This window comes from Benincasa hispida, chromosome 6 (assembly GCF_009727055.1).
Source record: "Benincasa hispida cultivar B227 chromosome 6, ASM972705v1, whole genome shotgun sequence".
NCBI lineage: Eukaryota > Viridiplantae > Streptophyta > Magnoliopsida > Cucurbitales > Cucurbitaceae > Benincasa > Benincasa hispida.
This window is the reverse complement of record NC_052354.1, coordinates 43,682,567-43,694,097: the sequence shown is the minus strand read 5'-3', so window position 1 is coordinate 43,694,097 and position 11,531 is coordinate 43,682,567. Positions and strand designations below refer to the sequence as shown.

At 33.1% G+C, this 11,531-nt stretch overlaps 1 protein-coding gene across 2 annotated transcripts; it reads right to left on the bottom strand.

Annotated features, from left to right (window-relative positions):
* Positions 1-549: 549 nt before the first annotated feature.
* Positions 550-9,475, bottom strand: LOC120080362 (acyl-CoA-binding domain-containing protein 4). Of its 2 annotated transcripts, none has more exons than XM_039035005.1 (18): positions 9,109-9,475; positions 8,356-8,426; positions 7,384-7,447; positions 7,223-7,300; positions 6,494-6,691; positions 6,325-6,402; positions 5,657-5,758; positions 5,370-5,436; positions 5,065-5,126; positions 4,799-4,938; positions 4,231-4,357; positions 4,027-4,141; positions 3,141-3,229; positions 2,881-2,964; positions 2,616-2,804; positions 2,038-2,187; positions 1,417-1,476; positions 550-1,067 (listed from the first exon to the last, which is right to left on the bottom strand). In XM_039035005.1, exons 1-18 carry the CDS (start codon positions 9,271-9,273, stop codon positions 891-893), a joined length of 2,016 nt encoding a protein of 671 aa, XP_038890933.1. In that variant the 5' UTR covers positions 9,274-9,475; the 3' UTR covers positions 550-890. The 2 variants fall into 2 exon arrangements, with proteins under 2 accessions (XP_038890933.1, XP_038890932.1); XM_039035004.1 differs by having other exon boundaries at positions 2,038-2,190; positions 9,109-9,472.
* Between the last annotated feature and the right edge of the window lie 2,056 nt (positions 9,476-11,531).

The following is an 11,531-nucleotide window of genomic DNA, read 5'->3' as shown; positions in this document are numbered from 1 at the left end:
AAAAAATTGTTGAATTCTTTATAATTCATTGAGATGTGGGCTTAAAAAATCATAAAACTCAAATCAAAGTGAGGGATGACACTCGAAAGTCGGAAACTAAATTAGACTCGAGTTAGTTTCATTTATTTATTTTTCCACAAACTAATATAGAAAAATTTTTACAGAGAGAAAATATCAAACTATTTACAAAAATAGCAGAAAAATATTGACATCTATCAATTTCTATCACTGATACAGACTGATAAATTTCTATGAACCTCTATTAAAGAAGATTAAAATTTTACTATTTTGTATAAATAGTTTCTCTTATTTTTCTATTTTTAAAAATTTCCCTAGTATATATTTCAGAAAAGTAGGTACTCTCGTGAAAATTTATAGATTTGCAATTATTGGTTTCAAATTTATAATAAGCCACCCAAAATTGATCATCAAAATACTTGAAATTAAACACCTAAAAACTTAAATTTAATTATTATTAAAAAAAAAAAAAGGAAGGAAAGAAAATCCACCTGAAATAACATGTGGTAGAACAGTAATAGTCTGATTCAATTCACTCAACATAGAATCATTCTCAAAAGAGAATAAACAATGAAAATGTGTATGCCTCTCATTATCATTATAGCTATATATTATATTCACCTCTAATACAAAACCTTTGAAAAATTGGCAATAAAAGAAATACACAGCACTGAGATCTCAGAAGTTATATTATAACACATTCATTTGGGTTCCCTAATTAAAGGAACAAAAAAAAAAAAAAAAAAAGAAGCTAACAATCTTATTATGAGTTGGAAGAAAAATTACTATGTGAAGGTGAGGACCAAATGTAATTGAAGGAAAAATGTAACAATTGTAAGCTAACGGTCACTAACCAATGAGAGGTTGAGAAATCAGGCTTCTTCTGGAGGGGGGGATCCAGCCAACCAACCCCACACACCACCTGAGCCTTGCTTCTGTTTTGCCTTCAAGGCCTCCTCAGATGCCGCCTTTTGTCGCTGTAAAAGGTCAAGTTCCTTTTGTAACGTCTCCATCGTTTGGAGCTTCTGTCGTAACTCCGCGACATCGACCTGGTGGATTGTTGAAAAATGATCAGATGAATAAGATATTTATGGACTCTGGTAATAGAAAGCAACATGACTGTTCAGAACTACATTTGACTGAAGGCGTAAGTAGGTTGGTTTGCTTCGAAATTAAGGAAAATAAAAGAACCAACGTGGTGACCTTTCCCACGACCAGAACCAACAGAATTTATCAAAAACAAACCCATTACTTTTTATTTTTAATCTTATGGAACTGATTCGACCAACAAGTATTGTTCAATCCAATTGAACCGAGTCGATGCAATGAATTTTTATTAGTTTTCTCTATATCGACTCAGAACTTTATGTGTTTGAAATAGAACCAAGGAATACAAACCTCAAGTTTGAAACATCTTGACTGCTCAGCTGCAAGTTGCGAGCGTACAGATTGCAGCTCCTGTAGAAAACCATGAAGAACAAAGCATTCAGTTTCTTCACAAAAGGAGTTATGGATTTTTTTTTTTTGGAACATTTCCCAATATAATGTCTGTATTCTACCAGGTGGGAAGTTCCTTTCAGTTCTATACAATCTCTCACGACTCATGAAACAAACAGTTGTATTTTCAGATGGAGCCCTTTTCTGTTTTAGTTTGCCTCTTCTGGGGTTGGATTTTTTTGTATGCCACTTCTATTGCATTTTTTAAGTTTGGCTTCTCATACAAAATAAATAGTTATATTTTTAAAGCAATGAAGCATCAGTGGAGCTATCCCGATGTACGTATTTTAAACGGTTGTATTTTCTTCAGGAGCCCTTTTCTGTTGTAGTTTGGCTCTTTTAGGGTTGGATTTTTTGTATGCCATTTCTATTGCATTTTTTAAGTTTGGTTTCTTGTATAAAATAAATAGTTGTATTTTCAAAGCAATGAAGCATCATTGGAGCTATCCCAGCGTGCGTCCGTGATTTGCTAGTTCACCTCTCACTTCCAAAATGTAATGAGTTTTGGGTAAAGCAAATTACCTTGTATAGCTCAGCATTACGGTTCTCAGCATCGGATAGCTCTTGCTTTAGTTGTAATGAGTGTATCTTCTCCTTGTTGAGAGATGATTCCAGTTCTTCCTTCTCCGACTTCAATGTTGATACGAGTTCTTTCGTTTGCTCGCTTTTATTCTTCTGTGTGAAGTTTAAAACCATTAATCATTTTTAACATACTAAACTTAGATTAAGATTCTTGATCCAAAGTAATAGGATGGGTATATAATCACAGGATGAAAATGAGAAAAACGTAGAGATTATTACGTTCCCTGGAGACAAAAGGAAGCTTCTATTTTTCTTCATTTCCCAACAATTTAAGTTTTCTTTTACTCAATTATTTAGCAATTTTCTAACCGTCCCTGATGGAGTCTCTCATTACCTACAAATCAGCTCATTGTGTATAGTTGACCAAGTACAAAATGGAATAGCTTGTTTCATATTTAGATTATGAGATATACATGGTGCAAAATTTCGAGTGTTACAATATGACAGATCAGTACCCACAGCACAACATTTTAAAAATGAGAAACCAAAAGCTGCAAACATCATGTATCGAGACGTACCAAATGCTCCGACTCTATGTTGTCCATAACAATTTCCCTAATTTTTCCTTCTTGTCCCCCTTCAAACTCGGATTCGACATCCCTGGTGGGATTGGTGATGTTATGCACAGCTGAAACACTGTCTGGCGCGGGAGTCTCTATCATCTTTGATTGCAAGGTTGATTTGTGGCTTGGTTTCAGAACATTAACCTAAAAGCAAGATATATACTAGGTGAGTTGAAGGGGGAAGCCGGCAGACAAGGCAACATTAGATATTACCATTCACCTCGTTAGTATAACGTCCATTGTATCCTCCAAATGACACAAGGATGTCTTCACCACCATAGGAGCTTACAACCAAACTAATGCCCTGTAAGAGATCAGATGACATTTAATAACTTCAATGCTTGCAGTGAAAAAGTATATCAGTATTGACAATGAGATTCTTGATTGACATTCTCCCAGGAGAAAATATGGGAACTTCATTAGTTTACATGGTTCAAGCTAAAAGCTTAAGACACGTCTTAAGTTTGTAAGAATTGGCACCTCACTGGCAATAGGAACACGGCCTTGAACGGATGTTACGACTGACCAAACAAGCGTAGACATATTCAGCACAACAGTTTCCGAGACCCCTGCAAGAGATCGAGAGGATGCGTTCAGTACTTAGTTTAGTTAGCATGGTGGAGCATGTGACTTTTTATGATAACTGATAAGACATCCAAAAACTTTATTCAACATCATTGATGACTTGCAATTTTCAGATATTGCTATAACCTAATTGAAAGAAAATTGATTTCACGGCAATAGAAGGGAAAGGTGGGCACATCTAAAAAAGCACTTAAAAAAAGGCTACCTTAGTGATTTGAATCTTGGAAATCCTTTGCAGTGTGACTGCTAGGCAAGGGATCTATTCTCAACGAAAGGAAAGCCTTTATTTGGTCCTTGAAGAATTCATTTCAAAACATTTTTATGGCTTCAATTATAGAAGATTACTCCCTTCCCTCACCAAATGGTTAACTAGTTGGACGCATCCCCATACAGGCACACTAAACATTTTCTTGAAAACTCTAGGAATAATCAGAGATATAAACATGAATTTTCCACACACTGATTACTTTTTGTATCTTGTTAGGGACAAAGGGAAATTCTCATACTAATCACATCGAAATAATTTGGAAGTGCTAATTATAAGCGAGGTAGATTGTTTACTTCAAAACCCAATATCCCCTACCTCATTCAGTTTTGAGGCGTTGTTAATCTTGTAAGTTGTACATCCAAAGGAGAAAAAAAATTACCATTTAATAAATCCAACTTTTTCATCTTAGCTACTATTGCTTCCAGATTTGTTAATGCAAGGGGATTATCCAATAGGAAAGGCAAGGATGATTGTGAAAACTGTGAAATAGGAAAAAAAAAAAGGGCAGCATACCATTCTTGTTGTCACCACCACCAACAATGAACCAATTCTCTCCAACTGTAACACCTGCATGTCCTGCTCGTGGAGTTGGTATTTCACCTTGTTGTGTAGGTCTTGACCATTCCATCTATGCAATCAGCAACCCATATAACATTCAATACATATAATATTCACCATATGTCATCAATAAATACTAGTATAAATTGATAATCTCACAGCTTGCAAATCAAGCACATGCAGATCATTGAAGCAAGTAGCATGTGAACCCCCACCAAAGATGAGGAGATAGCGCTCAGCATGTACTGCAGCAGCATGATCAGACCTCGGAGAGGGAGGAGCCCCGCTGCAGTATTGTCATCACAAATCAGCCAAAAATATAATGGAATACTTCTGTTTTTTTTTTTTTTTTTTCCTAAGAAACTGAGCTTTCAATGAGATAGATGAAAGGATATACGAGGACATACAAGAAAGAAGCTCAAGAACAAAACAGACCCATGCACACTTACAGAAAGGGATCCCAATCCAAAAGAATAGGGCTAAGCTGATAATTACAAAAAAATCGTATGAACAGACGCCCACAACAGAATGGAAGCTAATCAAACTTCAAAAGAGACCAAAATCCTCCATATTCTCCAACTATTGCCAGTTTTCAAGGTTCAAAATTAAATAAATAACTTCAATCATAAATGGTTCCCTGTTCCCACCCAACAGAAATGGAAACATGAAATAAAAGTACAACCCCCTAGGAGAAAGGAGTACGCTGGAATATTTTCAATTTTCTTACACTGCATCAATTTCATCCCAGGTCATGGTTTCAAGGTCAAGAATGTGCAAATCGTTCAGAAGAGTTCTTTTGGCATCTTGCCCTCCAAATATAACCAAGCTTGTCCCAACAAGAGTCACTGACTGACCACCTCGGGAAACCTTCAATTTACAGAACCCGAATAATTTAAAAACACAGGAATTAGTATCCACATTCAGTTCTTCACTATAATTTAATTCATTTATTTATTTATTTATTTTTAATGAAAGAAGATAAATGGGACCTACCGGTGGTTTTCCGTAAGTCTTCAAGTTAGACCAAGTGGAGGTTTGTACATCAAAAACTCTAACTGGATAAAAGGAAAAACACGTGTCTTAAAAGAATGGTATTTATAGCTTTCCCATAAAGATGAAGATCATCTCTAGTATATCAGGAGAAAATAAAAATATTTTCGGGAGTTCTTCCTCTGGACTTCCTTCGTAGTGTGAATAAATATATTATCAAATCAAACAGTGAATAATTTAACAGAACCCTGAAGGTATCTACTGGTCATTTATCCACTAAACTTATGACAAAAGCACTAAATTCGTACCCTGAATAGCTTCAGAAGGATCCTTTGTATGACCAGCTACTGATAAAAGTTTGTTCTCCCATGGTATCTACAGTCAAATAAGGTAGATTACTAACTCCAGAAATCTGACATTATAGCAATGTCGATATCATATATATATATATTGCATTCCCAATAGCTGCTATTACGTTTTGCAGTATGAATATGGCAGAGACAGGTAGACTAAGACATCATAATTGGAAGAAAAATATGATCATATCTACAAGAGAACATCTGTAAAAATAAAAAATAAATAAACGTGTACTGACCAATGAGTGACCAGCACAGGGGGTTAGCTTTTCAGGAGGTGATTCCGGAGACTGGGTCTTAGCCTCAAGTTTTGTCCAAGCCCAGCTTCTCAGATCCAAAACCTACATGTGAGCGTAAGAGTTTTTTTTTTTTTTTTAAAAAAAAAAAAAAAAAAAAAAAGGACCTATGTAAGAAAACCAATAAACTAGGTAGAAAAGCGGGAGCAGGTGCAGGTTAGAAAATAATCTCATCACTCTGACTGCCCAGGACTTTCTGTTTTCTGTTCTATTGTTTCATTTTTAGACAAGAAATAATCAATTTGGCCATTGGCTATGGACAGAATACAAATCATAGATTCCACCATCACCACCCAGTGAAGATAAAGTTTTTTTTTTTAGTACAACTGTGGAGATGAGGATTGAACCTCCGACTTTTAGGGATGAAGGTCATGCCAATTATCATTGAGTTAAGCTCACTTTGGCGAGAATAAGGTTATGATAGAATAAATTTCCAACAAGATTTCATTCTTAAAATCCTTTTATATAAATAAATAAATCATCTATTCCACAACTGGAATGGAAGAAAATGCACATTGCAACAAAGTCAGAGTTAGGGTTAAAGAATGACCCAAAATCTGAAATGACAAATTGCACGAATGCAGAAAGAGCATGTAAAATTTTTTGCTTACATGAAGATCACTGAGATAGCGACCATTGTGGTTTCCTCCAAAAATATACATCTTGTCCTGAATAACTGCTGCTCCATGCTGAAAAAGCCAGTATCCTTTGTTTAGAAAATGACATGCTAGAACTTAGAAGATCATATTCTTAATGAATAGAAAGATGAATGGTCAAAACCTCATATCGTGCTTTCGGGCGCAGACCAGATACTGGGGGTGAAACCCACTGATCGTAGACAACAATAGAACCAAGACCTTCAACAAGAACATCCTTATCCTGAGTTTCAGGCAGGCTTCCATTTTCTGTTGATATAGTCTTGGTCTCCGGGATCGAATTCCCATTCTCAATGATCGGCTCAGCAGCTTTTGAGTCATTCTAAACCCACAGAAGTATAAGTTTAGTTATTTGGAAAACGTGTGAGAAAGAAAGGCAATATGAAATTGAAGGTTTATGGCATTATAATTTTGAATTCATATCAATTTCTTTTTACTTTTTACTTTTTAATTTGTTTGTTTATTTATTTATTTATTGAGGTACATGTTGGATGGAATTCTAATTACAAAAAAAAAAAAAAAAACAAAACAAAAAACAAAAAACAAAAAACAAAAAAGAAGAAGAAGAAGAAGAATTGAGAAAAATGAAAAAACTATACCAGAACATGCAAAAAAGACAAGCCAACAAAAGAGGGCAAAACAAACCTGGCTCTTAAATGATAATAAGATTCGTAATAAGATTATTACAATAAGAATCATAATAACTTAAATGATAATAAGAATCGTAATATATATAGATCAAAATCAAAACCAAGACAAACCTGGCTTTTAATTGTACATGTTACCCTAATATATCAATATCAAAATAACTTAAATGATAGTAAAATTCGTAATAGAGATTCCATATGCTCACATTAATTTGCACATCTAAAACAGGCTCCGGCTCCGGGAAAAAGCTGGATACTCTTGAATACCAACCTGGCTCTTCTTCCTACCAAGAACAGATAATCATTAATTAATTAAAATGAGATTGCAACAACAGACATGGATTTTTCGTGTTGGTTTCATGCAGACCTCCAATATTTTCACGAAAAGGCGCATGGCTTCAGCAGGAGCCATGTTTCCAAGCCCATTCCAGCTGCAGAATCCCAAATAAGTTCCTCAGAAACCCTCAACATGATTGAGGCAAACCCATAATTACGCAAGTGAATTAAAAAGCATGTTATAAATTTCTATGCAATCTAATTACACTGCCTATCCAAATTCCAAAAGAATGGTTAGTTAACTGTTGACACAAAAGTAATCACTGACTCTAGGATGTGAAAAGAGGTTACAATACAATGAATACAGCATAACATAACCGATCTACAAAGAAGGTAAAGCACGAACAATAATTAAAAATATCTGATTGCAATGACTACCATCAGATACAACACCACCAAACCATAAGGTCCATAACCATGAATATACAGCACAGCAATTTACTAAGAATAAAAAGATTGAAAAGTAATATTTTGAAATAAATTATCCTTAAGAGCATCAATTCATTGATGCCAAAAGCAGACAAAATGTTGACAAAGAAACTGTGACTGATTGTGTGGTACATGTACACTGGCATTAGCACCAAGAGAGTCGCAGAATAACTTCAAGTATTGACCTTAGTTTTGAAGAGATAGTATTTCGTTGTGCCTTTAAAAAGGTCAAAGACCCTCACAAGGAAACCAGCATAGCAACTACCCATTAATTAGTAGCCTTGGTCTAATACCATAACTTACCTTCTCCACACATCACTTCCTCATATAAGCCAAAGCCACTATACGATTCAATTTCAAGCACCTAAAGATATTTTCTATGATAAGATATCAGAAACGGAACAAGTAATGACCAATTTCTTTTGCTGTAGTTTCATTATATTGCAAGTACTAAGATGACCGAGTAGGTAACAATTGGAAAGATTCTAAACCTCATCTTTTCAATTTGTTGTTTTTTTTGTATTTAGATATTAAGCATATATAAAAGCATGAGAAGGAATATAAGCCAACAGACCTCTTCCATTTGCTTTTCTCAATTGCATGCCAACTACTGGGTTCAGGTACATTACAACGCCCTATTGTAGCCTGTAATAAGAATAGTTAAGAGTTGGCCGGTATCCTTACAATAACTCAGTATTCGCTCAAATAAACAATAAACCCACTCAATAAGACAATCTGGTTATGTCATACATTTAGCATTCCTCATAAATTTGAGAATTAATTAAGCTTTAAACCCGATCTATATCCTCCAAGCACAAAGCATGTCAGGAATCAATCTTCCCAGACATAAATATAAATCGTATGGTCAGATCCACCCAAATGATTCCCGAGTTAACAAAGAAAATAATGGACTCAAACCTTTGAATTCCATAGCTCGAAAATTGGCAATCTAAACTTACAAATCCACGCCATAATTCAGCAAATCTGTAAGCTCACATAACACCAGTAACACCAAAACAATTTTCAAAAAGAAGATTCCAGCTATTTGGAGACGAACCATGAACCCTTAGACGACTCATAATCAGAATGAGCAACGAAATTCGAACAAAGGACTGAATCAAACATGAAAAAGACGTTTGAAACGAATAACACCGTCGCTAAACAAACAAGTCCAACAACCAGCAAAACTATGCCTCCGCCATTGCACAAATCAAACACGAAAATGCGGCCAAAATCACACCAAACATGCACCAATCTCAAACCTCAACCGAATTTCAAAGGACCGAGCACCGCTTAGTAACACAGGTGTAAGAACACGTGGTCGTACCTGTTGATACAAGCCATACAGCAACAGAGCGGCCTCATCAGAGAACTTGGACCTGACGGCCTTTGAAGACGACTTCGGTGATCCATCAAAACCGGCATAAGAGGCCGCGGCGTAGAACCGGTCGGGATATTGCAGCCCGGAGCTCGCCCTCGCCATCGCAGCCATCTCTTTTTCTTCTTCTTCTTCTTCTCTGTAAGTCTAGGAATTGGACGAACAAACAAGAATTCAACTGGAAGAAGAAATGGAGATGGAGCTCGTTTGGTACCAACAAAAATGAAAATTTGTAGTCTTAGATCTGATTTAAACTGAATTTTGTTCTTTGCTTTCTTCTTGGTTGCGAACCATGGTCTGGATCTGTTTCTTTTTTATCACGAGTGTTTGATATTGGTTTTTCTGTAAATACATAAAAATGTGGGAAATTCATAAATCAAAAAGTCCTAAAAATATTTAGGGTTTATAGCAAAAAGTTTTTAAAATATTTGATTTTTCTAAACTTTTTGTCATAAACGGTATATATTTTAAAAAATATATTTTTTTATATTTAGAAAAGCCCTTTAAAATTTTGAAAATTTATATTCGGTTAAAAATATTTATAAATAATAATAAAATATCACCGTATATTTATGGTAGATCATAATATGATAGACATAATAATATGCTATCACGATATATTATTCGTATATCGTAAATAAACAGTGAAATTTTATTAATTTATAAATATTTTGTTCATTTTTCTATATTTGAAAAATAAACTTTAAAATAAAATGGTTGACAATTCTATTAAATTTTCATGGAAGTATAGATATTTTCTCATAGGAGAGAGTAAAACCACATTTTCATTATTTCATAACAATAATTATGAAATATAAAAGAAAAAATTTAAACAATAAAAATATTACAATCGTAAATATAGTATCAATGACAATAATGTTAACTAGTCTTAGAAAAAAATATTAAATATTAATTGGTTAATTTAAAAATTCATTTATTAATTTAAATAATTTTTTTGATTTTTTTTAATGTATAACTCTATAAGACATATCCATATTTTATCTATATAATAATCGATCTTTATGTAAAATTGAGACCTTTACATTTCAATGAGTAAGAACTCAAAAAAGATTAGTTTTATTTTAAAATGATAAAGTTATTTTATACATGAAAATAAAATAAATACTAGAAGCAAAAACAATATGGTGACAAAATAATATGTTCTTACCTCGTTTGTGAATTTAAAAAAAAAAAAAAAATAATAAGTGGTGAATTAATTTTAGCTTCATCTCCAGAAGAGATGAGAATCCCTAAAAGAAACTTCGACTCTTCAAGAAACAATGATTAATAAAATTACAATATTTAAATGATACGTTTCAAATCCATTATATTTTCGTAATAAGATTCAAAAAGGAAAATTCTTATAAATAGAAAAATCTCAATAATGCACTTTTGGAACTTTTTACTAAATGTAAATATTTTTAAATATTTTTTTTACATTTAAAAAGACCTCATTAAAAAATGATAATATTAAAATTTTACATTAACAAAAAAAAAAACCTATGATCAATGCCTTATGTTGATTTAGTGTTTTTAATATTGTTCAAAGCACTTTTGAAATTTTTTTGCTCTAAATAATATATTTAAAAAAACCCATTAAAAAATAATAATATTAAAAGTTTATTTTTTTTTTAAAAAAAAAAACCTACAGTGCGTTGATTTAGTGTTTTTAATATTGTTCTAGTTTCCTATACCTTTCTCTCAGCCTTTTGGCTGAGATCAAATGTAGTATTTGTTATTGTCAGGTTTAATATTGTTCTAGTTTCTTTTTTTTTTTTTTTTTTTTTAATTCTTTCCTTTATTTTCATAACTAACCATGATTATTCTTGGTGTTCAAAAAAACTGATGAAAAAACCGATAAATCAAATCCAATCCATGCCGTTTGGGTTAGGTTATCAACTCATTTGGATTGAGTTAGGTTCAAATAAATGAAATTTTTGTGAGTGAGGTTGATTCATGGGTTCACCTAAAATGACACAAACCAACCCGAACTTATTATTAACTTTATAATATATATTTTTTTACTTATGATTACAATCATATATACATATATTTATTTAAGATTTATCATTTTTTGGATACTTTATTCTCTAATAACTCCTAAAAACAGTTTTTAGCACTTTGGAAAGAAAATATTCATTATATAAATTGAAATTGAGTTGTTAATCTTAATTCAATATATAAAATAATTAAATCAAATTTTTACATATTAACAACTTACTTTCTTTTAGAACAAAAATAACCGGATCAATCCGAACCTTATCCCCTAGAGGTCGTAGAGAGTTTAACTTAAATGTTTCATGGTTGGGTTGGGTTCATCTTTTGAGAATGGTTATTTGGGTTGAAGAAATTAACAACTCGAACAATTGGGT

Bases quoted from the DNA above. Each gene is read 5' to 3' on its own strand.
- LOC120080362 (XM_039035004.1), bottom strand. From the start codon at position 9,273: ATGGCTGCGATGGCGAGGGCGAGCTCCGGGCTGCAATATCCCGACCGG. The intron at 5,759-6,324 runs GTAAGCAAAAAA...GCTCACATGTAG, and splicing joins GCTATCTCAGTGATCTTCAT to GTTTTGGATCTGAGAAGCTG. The intron at 4,358-4,798 runs GTAAGAAAATTG...ACAATACTGCAG, and splicing joins TGGGATGAAATTGATGCAGT to CGGGGCTCCTCCCTCTCCGA.